The sequence below is a fragment of the Oncorhynchus mykiss genome, chromosome 1 (assembly GCF_057628025.1).
Source record: "Oncorhynchus mykiss isolate SJ-2025 chromosome 1, ASM5762802v1, whole genome shotgun sequence".
NCBI lineage: Eukaryota > Metazoa > Chordata > Actinopteri > Salmoniformes > Salmonidae > Oncorhynchus > Oncorhynchus mykiss.
In genome coordinates, this window is record NC_143022.1 from 52,809,344 (window position 1) to 52,828,958 (window position 19,615).

The window sequence follows — 19,615 nt, forward strand, 5'->3', positions numbered from 1 at the left end:
AGCTTGCTATGTTAAGCTAAAACTGATGCCGTTGCAAGCGGCAGCAGACAGCGTCAAGCTAACGTGGCTAGTAACCGTAACGTTAGCTAGTAACTGCTTGCTGGACCTGTCAACACCACCAAAACCCAACAACCACGTTAACTATTTAGAACGATGCTTTCTCACCAACCGGTGTAACGTGGAGCAAATATAGAAGTTACGACATTGCATTAAGCTGGTATGTGTACAAAATAAGACTTGTCTAACGTTACCTGACATTTAAAAAAAACAGCTATTTCATCTCCACCACAGCCAGGCCCAGACAACGCAGCAGTGAGCGAAATGAATGAGGTCTGTCTGAGTGAACATCAAATCGCGAACTCTCCTTTCATTAGCTAGCTAAGAAGCAATGAATAGTGGCTTTTTAAAAATTACCTGTGGTCTTTCTGTTAGGCAAAATGGTGTTAGCTATTTTGATGGAGCCGATATTCGATCATTACTTTCTCCAGTCTAAGCTTTGAAAACGCCTCCAAGGGCGGGGAACCAGAGGGAGGGTCATAACTAGAGTAACGTACCACAGCCACAAACGGCTAAACCCCGCCTTTTTCTACAATTCTCTTCGTTCAAATCTGAACCCTAACCTTAACCCTAACCTTAACCACACTGCTAACATTTTATGCCCAAACCTTAAATTAAGCAGTCCCCCTAGGTAAGTGTCAATCAAAATATATTAGCCATATCTGCACATGGCATATGGAATGAAAACATGTGTGAGCCCTGAAATTGTAAAGTTATAGAGTCAGCATGAGCATGGTCTCAACTCTCTTCTGTCTATTTCATCGCAGTGTTTCCCCTTACTGTCTCTACCTGCCCTTAGGTCAGCTTGATGCTCTACTGTCTCCAGTCCTCCCCTGCCCCTTCCTTCCTTTTCTCTGCCTGCCTCCTGTTGCTTGCCCTGGCTTGCTCCAGCCTTAATCTTTGGCACATGATGCCCTCTTTCTGGGGCTATACCTGACACGGGACATACTGCCTTGTCTTCACAATTTGGATTATTGTTTGACCTGGTTGGCCTACACTATTTATTCTATTCGTGTTAAAGGGATACTTCATGACTTTGGAAATGCATGCTTGCAGTTACCATAGACCACCAGACATTGCGCTAACGCTAGTTAGCATTTACGCTAACTCTAGTTAGCAACTTCTTTCAAACTGAACCTAAAATGGTACAGTATCCACAAATTCATCTGACTCTGGGGAAGTAGATAAAGGGCTTCATTACCAAAATTGTATCCCTTTAATGTATTTGACTAGGGACAGATACAATAAAAACATTTACACATTGAATAACAGTCAGATACCTTGCACCATCACACTTTAGGTTGAACTAATTTCCAGTGGTGTGCAGGAAGTAATATTCTAGTGATTATGCTATTTCCAAGGATGATGACATTCTGAGTTCTTGTAGAATTCTGTGACAAATGAATTTAAATGTAGAAAGTATTACAGTACATAAAGTTGAGGATTCCACTGATTTATTTATACAGCATAGACTAGAATATATTCCTATGGTATACACAGTAACAATATGCTGTAAACTTGTAACATCAAATTTTAGTTTGTGTACTTGCATTTTGGCGTATGTATCAATGAAAACATGGAGAGGACAATGATTTCCATGACAGGACAATGGCTTACCTTGCTTTCATCTTCTGATCTTTCCTCATTGTATAATTTTTAAAGACATGGAATATAATAAATGTTGCATGTTGTCAGAACAACAGAACCAAATGAATGGATTAATTAGTGGAAACAGCATACTGTACTCATCAAGTTCAGGGTTTTCAGACACACTGGAGCCAAGGGAGGTAGTTGGATGCCCTGAAGAGAGATCGATTGCCTTATAAAATGTAATATATGTACAGTACCAGTCAAAAGTTTGGCCACACCTACTCATTCAAGGGTTTTTCTTGAATTTTGCTATTTTCTATATTGTAGAATAATAGTGAATACATCAAAACTATTAAATAACACATATGGAATCATGTAGTAACCAAAAAAGTGTTAAACAAATCTAAATATATATTTTATATTTTACACTCTTCAAAGTAGCCACCCTTTGCCTTGATAGCTTTGCACACTCTTGACATTCTCTCAACCAGCTTCATGAGGTAGTCACCTTGAATGCTTTTCAAACCGTCTTGAAGGAGTTCCCAGATATGCTGAGCACTTGTTTGCTGCTTTTCCTTCACTTTGCAGTCCAACTCATTCAAAACCATCTCAATTGGGTTGAGGTTGGGTGATTGTGGAGGCCAGGTCATCTGATGCAGCACTCCATCACTCTCCTTCTTGGTCAAATAGCCCTTACAAGCCTAGAGGTGTGTTTTTGGTCATTGTCCTGTTGAAAAACAAATGATTGTCCCACTAAGCGCAAACCAGATGGTCGCTGCAGAATTCTGTGGTAGCCATGCTGGTTAAGTGTGCCTTGGATTCCAAATAAATCACTGACAGTGTGGGAACCGAACATGCAGAGATCATCCGTTCACCTACTCCGCGTCTCACAAAGACCCAGCGGTTGGAACAAAAAATCTCAAATATGTACTCATCATACCAAGGGACAGATTTCTACCAGTCTAATGTCCTTTGCTCGTGTTTCTTGGGCCAAGCAAGTCTCTTCTTCTTATTGGCGTCCTTTAGTAGTAGTTTCTTTGCAGCAATTCGACCATGAAGATTCACTCAGTCTCCTCTGAACAGTTGATGTTGCGATCAAATCAAATCAATAACATTTTATTGGTCACATACACGTGTTTAGCAGATGCTCCTGTTACTTTAAATCTGTGAAGCATTTATTTGGGCTGCAATTTCTGAGGTGCAGTTAACACTAATGAACTTATCCTCTGCAGCAGAGGTAACTCCTTTGGCGGTCCTCATGAGAGCCAGTTTCATCATAGCGCTTGATATTTTTTTCAACTGCACTTGAAGAAACTTTCAAAGTTCTTGGAATTTCCCGCATTGACTGACCTTCATGTCTTATAGTAATGATGGACTGTCGTTTTTCTTTGATTATTTGAGCTGTTTTTGCCACAATATGGACTTGGTCTTTTACCAAATAGGGCTATCATCTGTATACCACCCCTACTGTATCTTGTCACAACAGAACTGATTGGCTCAAATGCATTAAGAAGGAAAGAAATTCCACACATTAACTTTTAAGAAGGCACACCTGTTAATTGAAATGCATTCCAGCTGACTACCTCATGAAGCTGGTTGAAAGAATGCCAAGAGTGTGCAAAGATGTTATCAAGGCAAAGAGTGACTACTTTGAAGAATCTCAAATCTAAAATATATTTGGATTTATTTAACACTTTTTTGGTTACTACATGATTACATACGTGTTATTTAATGGTTTTGATGTCTTCACTATTCTTCTACAATGTAGCAAATAGTAAAAAAATAAAGAAAAACCCTTGAATGAGTAAATTTGTCCAAGCGTTTGACTGGTACTGTATATATTTGTTTACTTTTTTGTATGTTATGCTTTATTTATACAGGTGAGTCACTGAGTTAAGAATCTTTTTTCCACACCTGACAACTATTCGCAGAACAGAGGAGTGTGTTTGTGACAGGGGGGATGGGGGTTATCGATACAGCATTTGATTCCTGTTGTTCTGACCACATGCAAAATGTATTTGTCTTTGATTTATTTCTCTGAACTAATACAATAACCTCCATTGGTGAGGTCATTATGTGTAAAGAAATCAAGACAAATACATGCAAAAGTGGAAACATTATATCCATAAGGTATAACACGACAGACACATTGGGGCCAAAGAGAGTAAGAGCTGGGTGCCCTGAATAGAAAGAGAAGTAGTAGATATTCCTGATAAGTAACATCTTGATGCCACAGAATACTATTTTTATTTGATGTATTTGACATGTAAAGTTGGTTAAAGCACAACAAATAAATTCAAAATTGTGTAATTGTGTAATGTACTATAATATAATTGTATTATTAATAACCATTAATGAACCATTCTATAATTATCCTAAAATGTATTATAGGTGTCACCTTCCTTCTCCTCATTCACAGTGCCAAGACACGTAATATAATTTCTGCTTTCCTCTGTAAATCAGTTGGCCTAAAGACATAGCAATCGCTGGAATTTTTAAAATTTAGTTGATGATGAGCCAACATCATAAACACCCCCTCGGTTATGCAGGCATTCAAATAACTGAGTGCCTTACATTTTCCAAAGACCCACTCCTTTTTGGCGAATCTACCAAACGTTTTGATTTGATATTTTCTAGAGAACGTGGCGTTGAGAAGAGTGGCCTCTCAGTCCTCTCTGTACGATTGTCAGGGTGAACCTTGCTCATGCCATTAACAAGGACAATAACCAAGACTATCAAGCAAGGTCCTGTAGCGGCACTTCATGGCAAACTTTCCCAGATGTGTTGTCATCTCCCAAATCCGACCAGGCAAGACCGAAAATGTCCAGTGTAATTAGATGGAGGGTCACTCCATCATTGTGGTCATTCCTGGAAAGGACAACCTACTCATGCTATGTGAGGTGGAGGTACATGTAACTCCTGCAGGTAATAGCCAATGACTGTCTTCACTGTTCATCTTCATCAGACAGTTGAACTATTCCTGTATTTCATATAGACCGTTTCAATCTTTTTTTAGATAGGAAATTAACTTTTCGACTACATCTGGCACATTTACAGAGATATGCATTGGCCCTGTCAAATACATTTAATAAAGTAAAGGAAACATTTTTGGTATTGTGATAAAATTCCCTGCATGCTGTGTCAGTGAGTGCACCCGTGTCAAGAGTGAAATATTGTAAACTCTCTCTCTGTTTCAGACACACCCACCTCTGTGTCCTCCACTCAACCTTCCAAAATCCTCCTATCTTTTCTCCTCTTCTTCCCCAATATCCACTCATCTTCCTTCTTCTTCAACTAGTGCTTCAACTCCTCCATCTTCTCCCACACCCACTCTCCTGCCCACCACCCCTCCTCCACTTCCTTCCTACAGTGTCCTCTTAAGGGGGAGGAAGGTGACAGTGGTGACGAAGAAGCTGTGTTGGTCCAACGTTCTGTTCTACTGTAGGGATTACTAAGGGGACCTGCTCTATGTCCGCAGCAAGGATGAACAGAGAGCGGTGGAGGATCTGCTGCGGCGCAGCGACCTGCCCTCCCTCACCCCCCCCACTGTGGCTGGGCCTTCGCAGGTATTTACAGATGTGATGAGAACCTATTTGCCACACCCTGATGAAGGCTATTGGAAATGTTGGTAATAAATCCACAAGCAAGGAGAGATGAGTGTGCGACTTTTGTTTTTTCATTCTATGACCCTATGCAGGTACATCATCACAGACAGGTGGTGCTGGATGACCGGGGACCACATGGACTACAGACACTGGGAGGGAGTCACACACCCTAAGAAGGACTTCTCCAACCCCTGTGGAGCGTTGACCAACGGGTGAGTCTTCCTATGGGTGGAGCTGCGCTATGATGTCCATCACCCCTTCCTCTGCTACGCAGGTGAAGATGACAGAAATGCAATGCCTTACCGTCCCATGGTCACTCAGTGAACCTCAACAAACCTCTTTTCATCCTGTGTTTCAAATGACTTACTGTACCTCCAATACTTGAACTATGTGTTATGATGCTGCGTCTGAATGTTTAGTACCAAGATACCACGATTCCAAAATCCCTGTCTCGCCTTCCTCCTGAGTAACATCTCTCCTTTTCACTCCCTCTCTCAGATGCAGCACATAAAGATGCCTCATACAGATGCTTCAAAATGTAGATAATAGAGAGATAATAATAGAGAGAGATCAAATCCAATGTATTTATAAAGCCCTTTTTACATCACCAGATGTCACATAGTGCTAATACAGAAACCCAGCCTAAAACTCCAAAGATCAAGCCTTTTTGTGAATCCTTTGTCTCTCTCTCCCTCAGGTGCTGAGGAAGGGGTCTAAAGAGTGTGGTTCTACAGCACCTACAGAGACAAACGGCCAGAGACAGGGTCTGTGGAAAGATAGTCCATCCATTGATTCAACCGGTAGTGGAGTAGTAGTGTTTGATAAAGATCTGTTGATAGATGCAGACAAGAGTGATTTATTATCCTTTTTAATGTACTTAGATGTTTTGTGTTGTCTTTAACTAAACATGGCCCTTAATTTAAATGTTAATATGACAAGCGGCAAAGGACGGTTTTGATAAAGTGATTGAAATTAGACGATTGAGGCTACTCAGGCCAACATACTTCATAGCTTGATGCATTGCATATACGGACTGCTTTAATAAATGTGTAATAAGCTATTGGAATTATTGTCCATTACATTAATAGTTCATCAATCACTTATTGTCCATTACATCAATAGACCCATGATTGTTGCCTTCTGTTTGTGGGTTACACTGGGAACCTTTCAGTGAATACCGATGTACCATGGGGGTTTAGTTGATAAAACCCCAAACATCCGGCGCTGTTTCCCATGGAAACGAAGTCTGTGCCGAAACCTACCAAGGCTAGATCGCCACAGTAACATGAACATGCAATGTCAGCTATAAAATTCAAGTAGTGAATACATTAAAATATAAATATATAACCTTATAATTACGGACGCAGCAATGTGCACGAAAATGAATCCTGATCGTTTCAACCCTACCCTCTCAGTTGATGAGTACCTTGGTGAGTAGCTAACGTTAGCTGAACCAGGCAGCAGAGCCGTTAGGCCTGTGGGTAGAGATATGCTGCTCTGCATTACACTTCTTTGTTAGCTAGCAACACCTGCATAAAAGGGCACCAATATTGGTTGGCCCAATGCTAAAAAATAGATTGTAGCTACTCACCCTCTCTCCTCTGGCAGCTGAGACCAACGTGCTTTTCTACCTGAACGATGCTGTGACCCAGCTTCTGGAGCACAAGGAGGAATACACCCAGTTTGGCATCGTCCGTTACTTTGCAGAATAGTACGTTTCTATTCTATTCTACCAGTCTTGTTTCTTCAGAGCAGATCATGGTGTTGGTGGAATACGTTTCCCTGCCACGTTCCTCAAATCAATTCATCTTATTTCAAAGTTACTACATTGTAGCTACAGTGTAGCTATGTAGGTAGATATACATTCTTACATTAAACTGGTTATAGCCATCTCCTGTTTATGGATTATTATTATGTTTTTGTCAAATAATTGGACCTTATGTTGTAATTCACTTCCTTTGTGATTGGTTGACAGCTTTAGCAGTGTGAAGAACGGCAACCACGTACTGTTCAGAGAGTTTGGCTACATCAAGGCCACAGCTCATAACAGGGCCTCCTTCATCCGCGTCCTCTGGAGGTGCTTCCGACAGATCGGGAAAAATGGAGGTAGACCTAATGAGTGTGTGTGTGTGTCTGTCTGTATGTGTGATGAGGTAACACTGTCTTTGAACATTTGGAAAATGTGAAAACAATTGAGTGAAAAATTTACGATTGAAAACACAATGCTTATGGAATTATACTCGAGCTTCAGCTTCCTGCAAGGACCTCCTGTGTGTGTGTCAAATCAAAATCAAATCAAATTTTATTTGTCACATGCGCAGAGTACAACAGGTGTAGATCTTAATGTGAAATGCTTACTTACAAGCCCTTAACCAACAATGCAGTTTTAAGAAAAATAAGTGTGAAGTAAAAAATAAAATAAAATAAAAGCAGCAGTAAAATAACAGTAGCGAGGCTATTTACAGGGTTACCGGTACAGAGTCGATGTGAGGGGGCACCGGTTAGTTGAGGTAATTGAGGTAATACGTACATGTAGGTAGATTTAAAGTGACTATGCATAGATAATAAACAGAGAGTTGCAGCAGCGTGGGGGGCAATGCAAATAGTCTGGGTAGCAATTTGATTAGCTGTTCAGGAGTTATGGCTTGGGGGTAGAAGCTGTTAAGAAGTCTTTTGGACCAAGACTTGGAGCTCCGGTACCGCTTGCCATGCGGTAGTAGAGAGAACAGTCTATGGGTGGCTGGAGTCTATGGGTGGCTGAATTTTTGGGGCCTTCCTCTGACACCGCCTGGTATAGTGTTCCTGGATGGCAGGAATCTTGGCCCCAGTGATGTACAGGGCCGTACGCACTACCCTCTGTAGTGCCTTGCGGCCGTGCCTTGCCATACCAGGCAGTGATGCAACCAGTCAAGATGCTCTTGATGGTGCAGCGTTAGAACTTTTTGAGGATCTGAGGACCCATGCCAAATCTTTTCAGTCTCCTGAGAGGGAACAGGTTTTGTCGTGCCCACTTCACGACTGTCTTGCTGTGTTTGGACCATGATAGTGTGTTGGTGATATGGACACCAAGGAACTTGAAGCTCTCAACCTGCTCCACTATAGCCCCGTCGATGAGAATGAGGGCGTGCTCGGTCCTCCTTTTCCTGTAGTCCACGATTATCTCCTTTGTCTTGATCACATTGAGGGAGAGGCTGTTATCCTGGCACGACACGGCCAGGTCTCTGACCTCCTCCCTATAGTAGCCTAGTGGTTAGAGCGTTGGGCCAGTAACCAAAACGGTTGCTTGATCAAATCCCTGAGCTGACAAGGTAAAAATCAGTTGTTCTGCCCCTGAGCAAGGCAGTTAACCCACTGTTCCCGGGGCGCCAAAGACATGGATGTTGATTAAGGCAGCCTCCCGCACTTCTCTAATTCAGAGGGATTGGGTTAAATGAGGAAGACACATTTCAGTTGAAGGCATGCAGTTGTACAACTGACTAGGTATCCCCCTTTCCCTTTATATTGTTGTCGGTGATCAGGCCTACCACTGTTGTGTCGTCGGCAAACTTAATGATGGTGTTGGAGTCGTGCCTGGCCATGCAGTCATGAGTGAACAGGGAGTGCAGGAGGGGACTGAGCACACACCCCTGAGGGGCCCACGTGTTGAGGATCAGGGTGGTCGGTGTGTTGTTACCTACTCTTACCACCTGGGGGCGGCCCGTCAGGAAGTCCTGGATCCAGTTGCAGAGGGAGGTGTTTTGTCCCAGGGTCCTTAGCTTAGTGATGAGCTTAGAGGGTACTATGTTGTTGAATGCTGAGCTGTAGTCAATGAATAGCATTCTCACATAGGTGTTCCTTTTGTCCAGGTGGGAAAGGGCAGTGTGGAGTGCAATAGAGATTACATCATCTGTGGATCTGTTGGGGCGGTATGCAAATTGGAGTGGGTCTAGGGTTTCTGGCATAATGTTGTTGATGTGAGCCATGACCAGCCTTTCAAAACACTTCATGGCTACAGACGTGAGTTCTACGGGTCGGTAGTCATTTAGGCAGGTTACCTTAGTGTTCTTGGGCACAGGGACTATGGTGGTCTGCTTGAAGCATGTTGGTATTACAGACTCAGTCAGGGACAGGTTGAAAATGTCAGTTGGTCAGCGCATGCTCAGAGTACACGTCCTGGTAATGTGAATGTTGACCTGTATAAAAGGTCTTACTCATCGGCTACGGAGAGCGTGATCACACAGTCTTCCGGAACAGCTAATGCTCTCAAGCATGTTTCAGTGTTGCTTGCCTCGAAGCGAGCATAGAAGTAATTTTGGTGGTCTAGTAGGCTTGTGTCACTGGGCAGCTCGCGGCTGTGCTTTCCTTTGTAGGTTGTAATAGTTTGCAAGCCTTGCCACATTCGACAAGCTTTGGAGCCGGTGTTGTACAATTTTTTGTTCGATTTAAGTCCTGTATTGACGCTTTGCCTGTTTGAGGGTATAGCGCGATTTCTAATAAGCTTCTCGGTTAGAGACCCGCTCCTTGAAAGCGGCAGCTCTACCCTTTATCTCAGTGTGGATGATGCCTGTAATCCATGGCTTCTGGTTGGGGTATGTACAGTCACTGTGGGGACGACATCATCGATTCACTTATTGATGAAGCCAGTGACTGATGTGGTGTACTCCTCAATGCCATTGGTAGAATCCCGGAACATATTCCAGCATTGCTAGCAAAACAGTCCTGTAGGTTAGCACCTGCTTCATCTGACCACTTTTTTATTGACCAAGTCACTGGTGCTTCCTGCTTTAGTTTTTGCTTGAAAGCAGGAATTAGGAGGATAGAATTATTGTCATATTTGCCAAATGGAGGACGAGGAAGAACTTTGTACACATCTCTGTATGGAGTAAAGGTGGTCTAGTGTTTTTTCCCCTCTGGTTGCACATTTAACAGGCTGGTAGAAGTTAGGTAAAACAGATTTAAGTTTCCCTGCATTAACGTCCCCAGCCACTAGGAGCGCCGCCTCTGGATGAGCTTTTTCCTGTTTGCTTATGGGCGTATACAGCTCGTTGATGCGGTCTTAGTGCCAGCATCGGTTTGTGGTGGTAAATAGACAGCTACAAAGAATATAGATTAAAACTCTCTTGGTAAATAGTGTGGTCTACAGCTTATCATGAGATACTCTACCTCAGGTGAGCAAAACCTCATCATTGAGTTATATAGATTAATGAATACCTCTGGTGTTGCTTGTCAGTGTTTATATATTTTATGTGCTTTTGTATGCTTGCTATAGACCTCCTGGCCATGTTGGAGTACAGCTCCCTTCTGCAGCTCCTCTGTCCAGACTTCCCAGTGGAGATGGTACAACATGCAGCAAGGTCTGATTTGGCATAATTTATTGATATTGTACAATATGTTAATTTAGCTACATTTAAGTTACATTACGTTCAGTGTGTTTCCATCTCTGTGAAATGGAATGCCAACACATGATTGTAAATATTTAAAGTATACACTATTTGTATTTGTATTTATTATGGATCCCTTTTAGCTGCTGCCAAGGCAGTTATACAATTTTAAAAACATTACAGTACATTCACAGATTTCACAACGCACTGTGTGCCCCTCAGGCCACTACTCCACTCCGCATATCTACAGTACAAAATCCATGTGTACCTGTTGTGGTAAACCGTGGGGTGTTGGGTTGAGCGTGCAGAGATTGACACAGAGACAGTGAGGCTTTAGTCTGGAAAAACAACTTTACTTAAGACAGAAAATGAATATATCAAAGAAATAACTCAGGTTTGCTCGGTCTTCCGTCTCTCTCTTCTCTGGTGCCCGTCTCTCTCCCTTCTCTCCCGCGGTGTGCCATCGTGCTCCTTTTATTAAGCCTCCACGGCTGGTTGGCACTTTTGTCTAATTACCTCCACTTAGCTGTCAGTGTCGGGGTGCCCAGCTCCCGTATTCCCAGCAGAGGGAGCCAACGTCACCTCACGTACCTCCCCTCGATTACCATCCCCCGGGGTAGACCTCCTGGGATACCACAGTGTGTGTATAGTGCGTATGTTATCGTGTGTGCGTGTAAAATCAAGTCAAATCAAAGTTTATTTGTCACGTGCGCCGAATACAACAGGTGTAAACCTTACAGTGAAATCCTTACAGTGAAAAAAGGCATGTGTGTGTGTGTGTAGGTAAGTAACGAAATAAAACAACAGTAAAAATACATTTGAAAAAAGAGTAGCAAGGCTATATACAGACACCTGTTAGTCAGGCTTATTGAAGTAGTATGTACATGTAGGTATCGTTAAAGTGACTATGCATATATGATGAACAGAGAGTAGCAGAAATGTAAAAAGAGGGGTTGGTGGGTGGTGGGACACAATAGAGATAGCCCGGTTAGCCAATGTGCGGGAGCACTGGTTGGTCGGGCCAATTTAGGTAGTATGTACATGAATGTATAGTTAAAGTGACTATGCATATAAGATAAACAGAGAGTAGCAACAGCGTAAAAGAGGGGTTGTGGGGGCAGACAATGCAAATAGTCCGGGTAACCATTTGGTTACCTGTTCAGGAGTCTAATGGCTTGGGGGTAAAAACTGTTGAGAAGCCTTTTTGTCCTAGACTTGGCACTCCGGTACCGCTTGCCATGCGGTAGTAGAGAGAACAGTCTATGGCTGGGGTGGCTGGGGTCTTTGACAATTTTTAGGGCCTTCCTCTGACACAGCCTGGTGTAGAGGTCCTGGATGGCAGGCAGCTTTGCCACAGTGATGTACTGGGCCGTACGCACTACTCTCAGAAGTGCCTTGCGGTCGGAGGCCGAGCAATTGCCGTACCAGGCAGTGATGCAACCGGTCAGGATGCTCTCGATGTTGCAGCTGTAGAACCTTTTGAGGATTTCAGGTCCCATGCCAAATGTTTTTAGTTTCCTGAGGGGGAATAGGCTTTGTCGTGCCCTCTTCACAACTGTCTTGGTGTGTTTGGACCAATCTAGTTTGTTGTTGATGTGGACACCAAGGAATTTGAAGCTCTCAACCTGCTCCACTACTGCACCATCGATGAGAATGGGGACGTGCTCGGTGCTCCTTTTCCTGTAGTCCACAATCATCTCCTTAGTCTTGGTTATGTTGAGGGATAGGTTGTTATTCTCTGACCTCCCCCCCTATAGGCTGTCTCGTCGTTGTTGGTGATCAGGCCTACCACTGTTGTGTCGTCAGCAAACTTAATGATGGTGTTGGAGTCGTGCCTGGCCATGCAGTCGTGGGTGAACAGGGAGTACAGGAGGGGACCGAGCACGCACCCCTGGGGAGCTCCAGTGTTGAGGATCAGCGTGGCAGATGTGTTGCTACCTACCCTCACCACCTGGGGGCGGCCTGTCAGGAAGTCCAGGATCCAGTTGCAGAGGGAGGTGTTTAGTCCCAGGATCCTTAGCTTGGTGATGAGCTTTGAGGGTACTATGGTGTTGAACGTTGAGCTGAAGTCAATGAACAGCATTCCCACATAGGTGTTCCTTTTGTCCAGGTGGGAAAGAGCAGTGTGGAGTGCAATAGAGATTGCATCATCTGTGGATCTGTTTGGGCGGTATGCAAATTGGAGTGGGTCTAGGGTTTCTGGGATAATGGGGTTGATGTGAGCCATTACCAGCCTTTTAAAGCACTTCATGGTCTGTAGTCATTGAAGCAGGTTGTCTTTGTGTTCTTGGGCACTGCTTGAAGCATGTTGGTATTAAAGACTCAATCAGGGACATGTTGAAAATGTCAGTGAAGACACCTGCCAGTTGGTCAGCACATGCCCGGAGCACATGTCCTGGTAATCCGTCTGGCCCCGCAGCCTTGTATATGTTGACCTGTTTAAAGGTCTTACTCACGTCGGCTACGGAGAGCGTGATCACACAGTCGTCCGGAACAGCTGACGCTCTCATGCATGCCTCAGTGTTGCTTGCCTCGAAGCGAGCATAGAAGTGATTTAGCTCGTCTGGTAGGCTCGTGTCACTGGGCAGCTCGCGGCTGGGCTTCCCTTTGTAGTCTGTAATAGTTTGTAAGCCCTGCCACATCCGACGAGCGTCGGAGCCGGTGTAGTATGATTCAATCTTAGCCCTGTATTGACGCTTTGCCTGTTTGATGGTTCGTCGCAGGGCATAGCAGGATTTCTTGTAAGCTTCCGGGTTGGAGTCCCGCACCTTGAAAGCGTTAGCTCTACCCTTTAGCTCAGTGCGAATGTTGCCTGTAATCCATGGCTTCTGGTTGGGGTATGTACGTACAGTCACTGTGGGGATGACGTCCTGCACTTATTGATAAAGCCAGTGACTGATGTGGTGTATTTCCTCAATGTCATCAGAAGAATTCCGGAACATGTTCCAGTCTGTGATAGCAAAGCAGTCCTGTAGTTTAGCATCTGCTTCATCTGACCATTTTTTTATAGACCGAGTCACTGGTGCTTCCTGCTTTAATTTTTGCTTGTAAGCAGGAATCAGGAGGATAGAGTTGTAGTCGGATTTACCAAATGGAGGGCGAGGGAGAGCTTTGTACGCGTCTCTGTGTGTGGAGTACAGGTGATCTAGAATTGTTTCCCCCTCTGGTTGCACATTTAACATGTTGATAGAGATTTGGTAGAACTGATTTAAGTTTCCCTGCATTAAAGTCTCCGGCCACTAGGAGCGCCGCCTCTGTGTGAGTGGTTTTCTGTTTGCTTATTTCCTTATACAGCTGACTTAGTGCGGTCTTAGTGCCAGCATCTGTCTGTGGTGGTAAATAAACAGCCACGAAAAGTATAGCTGAGAACTCTCTAGGCAAGTAGTGTGGCCTGCAGTTTATCACAATATACTCAACTTCAGGCGAGCAAAATCTAGAGACTTCCTTAGATTTCGTGCACCAGCTGTTGTTTACAAATATGCACAGTTGTCTTCTGCGGGTCCGGACGAGGCATTCGGCTCTTTGTCCTCTGCGTCGCTTCCTTTTGCGAATAATTGGGATGTCTGCCCTGTGGGGTGTTTGGAGAATATCGTGTGAGTCCTGCTGTTGAAGAAATCTTTGTCTAATCCGAGGTGAGTGATCGCTGTCCTGATATCCAGAAGCTCTTTTCTTCTGTAAGATACGGTTGCAGAAACATTATGTACAAAATAATTTACAAATATTGCGAGAAAAACCCCCCACCTGATAGCACAATTGGTTAGGAGACCGTAAAACGGCGGCCAACTCCTCGGCGGCCATCTCCTCCGGCGCCATTTTTTATATGTGTGTGTGTGTATGCATGTGTCTGTGCCTATGTTTGTGTTGCTTCACAGTCCCTGCTGTTCCATAAGGTGTTTATTTCATCTGTTTTTGAAATCTAATTGTACTGCTTGCGTCAGTTACTTGATGTGGAATAGAGTTACATGTAGTCATGGCTCTATGTAGTACTGTGCGCCTCCCATAGTCTGTTCTGGACTTGGGGACTGTGAAGACACCTCTTGTGGCATGTGTTGTGGGGTATGCATGGGTGTCCGAGCTGTGCGCCAGTAGTTCAAACAGACAGCTCGGGTGCATTCAACATTCAACACCTCTCATAAATACAAGTAGTGATGAAGCCAATCTCTCCTCCACTTTGAGCCAGGAGAGATTGACATGCATATTATTAATATTAGCTCTCTGTGTACATCCAAGGGCCAGCCGTGCTGCCCTGTTCTGAACCAATTGCAATTTTCCTAATTCCTTTTTTTGTGGCCCCTGACTACACGACTGAATAGTAGTCCAAGTGCGACAAAACTAAGGCCTGTAGGAGCTTAACTCTTTGTTAAGTGTTGCAGTAATTTCAGTTGCTGTAGTAGCTGACATGTATTGTTGAGTCATCTTCATACATAGACACGCTGGCTTTACTCAAAGCCAGTGGCATGTCATTAGTAAAGATTGAAAAAAGTAATGAGCCTAGACAGTTGCCTTGGGGAATTCCTGATTCTACCTGGATTATGTTGGAGGCTTCCATTAAAGAACACCCTCTGTGTTCTGTTAGGCAGGTAACTCTTTATCCACAATATAGCAGGGGGTGTAAAGCCATAACACATACGGTTTTCCAGCAGCAGACTATGATCGATAATGTCAAAAGCCGCACTGAAGTATAACAAAACAGCCCCCACAATCATCTTTTTATCATCAACACTATGACTATATCCAACTGATATCTCTTTCAACACAGGATAGTGCTAATGGATGATGCCATGGACTGCCTCATGTCCTTCTCGGATTTCCTCTTCTCTTTCCAAATCCAGTTCTACTTCGAAGGTAAGTACATCTGTATAAACCAATGACGAGAGAACTTGGTTTACCACTCTGTACCTGACACGATGATCAAATCAAATCAAACTTTATTTGTCACATGCCGAATACAACAGGTGTGTTTCACCTTACCGTGAAATGCTTACTTACAAGTCCTTAACCAACAGTGCAGTTCAAGAAAGAGGGACGAAAATATTTACCAAACAAACTAAAGTAAAAAAGAATAACAAGTAACACAATGTACAGTGCCTTGCGAAAGTATTCGGCCCCCTTGAACTTTGCGACCTTTTGCCACATTTCAGGCTTCAAACATAAAGATATAAAACTGTTGGGACACAATCATGAAGTGGAACGACATTTATTGGATATTTCAAACTTTTTTAACAAATCAAAAACTGAAAAATTGGGCGTGCAAAATTATTCAGCCCCTTTACTTTCAGTGCAGCAAACTCTCTCCAGAAGTTCAGTGAGGATCTCTGAATGATCCAATGTTGACCTAAATGACTAATGATGATAAATACAATCCACCTGGGTGTAATCAAGTCTCCGTATAAATGCACCTGCACTGTGATAGTCTCAGAGGTCCGTTAAAAGCGCAGAGAGCATCATGAAGAACAAGGAGCACACCAGGCAGGTCCGAGATACTGTTGTGAAGAAGTTTAAAGCCGGATTTGGATGCAAAAATATTTCCCAAGCTTTAAACATCCCAAGGAGCACTGTGCAAGCGATAATATTGAAATGGAAGGAGTATCAGACCACTGCAAATCTACCAAGACCTGGCCGTCCCTCTAAACTTTCAGCTCATACAAGGAGAAGACTGATCAGAGATGCAGCCAAGAGGCCCATGATCACTCTGGATGAACTGCAGAGATCTACAGCTGAGGTGGGAGACTCTGTCCATAGGACAACAATCAGTCGTATATTGCACAAATCTGGCCTTTATGGAAGAGTGGCAAGAAGAAAGCCATTTCTTAAAGATATCCATAAAAAGTGTTGTTTAAAGTTTGCCACAAGCCACCTGGGAGACACACCAAACATGTGGAAGAAGGTGCTCTGGTCAGATGAAACCAAAATTGAACTTTTTGGCAACAATGCAAAACGTTATGTTTGGCGTAAAAGCAACACAGCTGAACACACCATCCCCACTGTCAAACATGGCGGTGGCAGCATCATGGTTTGGGCCTGCTTTTCTTCAGCAGGGACAGGGAAGATGGTTAAAATTGATGGGAAGATGGATGGAGCCAAATACAGGACCATTCTGATAGAAAACCTGATGGAGTCTGCAAAAGACCTGAGACTGGGACGGAGATTTGTCTTCCAACAAGACAATGATCCAAAACATAAAGCAAAATCTACAATGGAATGGTTCAAAAATAAACATATCCAGGTGTTAGAATGGCCAAGTCAAAGTCCAGACCTGAATCCAATCGAGAATCTGTGGAAAGAACTGAAAACTGCTGTTCACCAATGCTCTCCATCCAACCTCACTGAGCTCGAGCTGTTTTGCAAGGAGGAATGGGAAAAAATTTCAGTCTCTCAATGTGCAAAACTGATAGAGACATACCCCAAGCGACTTACAGCTGTAATCGCAGCAAAAGGTGGCGCTACAAAGTATTAACTTAAGGGGGCTGAATAATTTTGCACGCCCAATTTTTCAGTTTTTGATTTGTTAAAAAAGTTTGAAATATCCAATAAATGTTGTTCCACTTCATGATTGTGTCCCACTTGTTGTTGATTCTTCACAAAAAAAATACAGTTTTATATCTTTATGTTTGAAGCCTGAAATGTGGCAAAAGGTCGCAAAGTTCAAGGGGGCCGAATACTTTCGCAAGGCACTGTATATAGTCCGGTGGCCATTTGATTAATTGTTCAGCAGCCTTATGGCTTGGGGGTAGAAGTTGTTAAGAAGCCTTTTGGTCCTAGACTTGGCGCTCCGGTACCGCTTGCCGTGCGGTAGCAGAGAGAACAGTCTTATGACTTTGGTGACTGGAGTCTTTGACAATTTTTGGGGCTTTCCTCTGACACCGCCTAGTATATAGGTCCTGGATGGCAGTAATCTTGGCCCCAGTGATGTACTGGGCCGTACGCACTACCCTCTGCAGCGCCATATAGTCCGATGCAGAGAGCAGTTGCCATACCAGGCGGTGCTGCAACCGGTTACATAAACTCTAATGCTAGAGCACTAGATCCTTTTCAGACTCTAACTGAGTAGACTCTAGGTTGTACTGTGTCACCTGAAATCCTGTATTCCTTTTACTTTCCACTAACAGAGTTCCTGGAGAGTATTGCCGTGATCTACCAGGACCTGCTGTCAGGGAAAAGCCCCAACACTGTGATCGTCCCAACCTCTACCTCAGTGGAACAGCTCCCCCAGGTGGCCACAGAGGAAACTGAGGCCCAGGAAGGAGTGGACTCCTCTGTCTTTTTAGAGTGCATCGAGGTGCTTTGTGAAAGGTTCAAACACAAGTAAGAAATAGTTCCATGATTACAATACATCTAAATAAATATTGTGACTAGCCTACAATGACAATATAAACAAACATTCAATGATTCTCAGGTAACACCAGCACTCGGGAGAAGATCATACCGGGGGGTCAAATTAAGTTGTATTGAACTACTAGGGTACATAACTCCTGATTAGAGATGCTCTATGTTGAAATCACTCCACCATTTCCTGGTTGCTAAAAATCGAATAGTTTGCCTAATATCAGTTTATGTGAGTATAGTATAGTGTAGAGTACCATCTAAACAGCTTTTAAATATATTTTCCAAACCCAAAAATGTTGTAATTTCAGCTGTTTGAAGCTTTTGTACAAAACTGAAAGTAAAGGACGCAAAAACTAAACTTGAAAACAGGAAGTATAGAAATAGTGCTCATAGAACAGATCTACTGCATCTTAGACTTTCTTTCATTTGGGAATGACAGATCTATAACACACATTTCTATGAATTTGGTCAGGTCACCGAAAAAGTTACATATTGCCGCTTTAAGTTAGAGTGATTTATTGATCTTGTGTGTTTCTCCATAGCCATCCTTCTACATCTGCCATTAGAGAGGTTCTGGAGCTAACACAGAGAGTGACATTCTATGGCTTTGTGATGGCTCTGGTCAGACATGAGGGCATCAACCAGGACATTGGTGAGAACTAGCCTACTGTGTCGTTATCTATTGATAACAAAGACTATTGTTCCAATAATGAAATAGAACTACAATGCATTACAATAAATGTACCCTAAAAGGCTTTTCATTTAATCACTGTTTATCTAGTGTTTGTAATTGAGTTGACCTTGCTAGGTGCCCTACCAAACAAGTCAGAGCTTCTCATTGACCCTGAGATGGACCAGGAAGTGGAGAAACTGTGAGTAAACTGGAGCACATAATGTACCATAATCAAAACCTAAATTTGCCCATGTTTCTACTACACTGTTAAAAATGGCTAATAGATCATGTTGCATGCCTTCATTGCCTTGACACAACTTGACTATGAACCTTCAGTCACCCTCTGGTTGGAAGCTCAGTCAGTTCCGTAGTACTGTGTATCCTCTCCTCTCAACAGGATTAAATAATATTATATTGTAATATGTTATTATATCTCTATGCTCTCTACAGCATTGCCCAGATCGCTATCAGTCCTACGTCCAACAGCAGCAGCAGTGTACCAGGACACAAGGAGCCCCCTAGGAAGGCCTCCCCACGCAAGTCCCTTCACCACCGCAAGAGGATCGAGATGGAGAGTGACGGATCCACCGAGGAGACTGACTCCTCAGAGAACTGAGCCTGGACTGAGGCTGACCTCCCAATGGCCCCTTGGCCTCCCATTAACACACTTATACTTCCACTGGCGGACTAAACTTGCCATTAACCCTGTTACAACTATAGTGTCTGTGTTACAACGGAGTAGGCTTATTAGGCTTATTACTCTAGGCAAACTTTCAGTAGAACTGCTATATATTTAGTACTATGAGAACCTGTCTGTCTGAGAAGTGTGAAAGTTTTATTTTACGATCTCTGCAGGTTGGAACTGTAATTCAGTGTTCCCTACCTGGTAACACGCATTCTTGTATGTAGTTATTTATGATGTGATATATCTGTATGTCATTTATGATTACCAACCCTGTATCACCTAATATAAAAATTGTTGCTGTGTGTCACAATGTCGCCCA

General features: G+C 43.3%; 2 protein-coding genes and 1 long non-coding RNA gene across 6 annotated transcripts in view; 2 read left to right on the top strand and 1 right to left on the bottom strand.

The window, feature by feature from the left end:
• Positions 1-685, bottom strand: part of LOC110532393 (cytoskeleton-associated protein 5) — a 43,220-nt gene extending 42,535 nt beyond the window's left edge. For all 3 annotated transcript variants that reach the window (XM_036979533.2, XM_036979517.2, XM_090233544.1), the window contains exon 1: positions 415-685. The gene's annotated coding sequence lies outside the window, so the exon portion shown is untranslated. The remainder of the gene's footprint in view (positions 1-414) is intronic.
• Positions 1-19,615, top strand: part of LOC149985561 (uncharacterized) — a 338,855-nt gene that overhangs the window by 36,645 nt on the left and 282,595 nt on the right. The window lies entirely within an intron of this gene.
• cstpp1 (centriolar satellite-associated tubulin polyglutamylase complex regulator 1) lies at positions 6,435-19,603 on the top strand. Of its 2 annotated transcripts, XM_021604300.3 has the most exons (9): positions 6,435-6,682; positions 6,861-6,963; positions 7,228-7,358; positions 10,501-10,585; positions 15,372-15,457; positions 17,722-17,917; positions 18,481-18,590; positions 18,747-18,810; positions 19,062-19,603. In XM_021604300.3, exons 1-9 carry the CDS (start codon positions 6,622-6,624, stop codon positions 19,225-19,227), a joined length of 1,002 nt encoding a protein of 333 aa, XP_021459975.1. In that variant the 5' UTR covers positions 6,435-6,621; the 3' UTR covers positions 19,228-19,603. The 2 variants fall into 2 exon arrangements, with proteins under 2 accessions (XP_021459975.1, XP_090089676.1); XM_090233550.1 differs by lacking the exon at positions 10,501-10,585 and having other exon boundaries at positions 6,465-6,682.

Coding starts and splice junctions, on each gene's coding strand:
- cstpp1 (XM_021604300.3), top strand. CDS start 6,622: ATGTGCACGAAAATGAATCCTGATCGTTTCAACCCTACCCTCTCAGTT. Junction 7,359..10,500: donor ACAGATCGGGAAAAATGGAG/GTAGACCTAATG, acceptor TGCTTGCTATAG/ACCTCCTGGCCATGTTGGAG. Junction 18,591..18,746: donor GGGCATCAACCAGGACATTG/GTGAGAACTAGC, acceptor TGACCTTGCTAG/GTGCCCTACCAAACAAGTCA.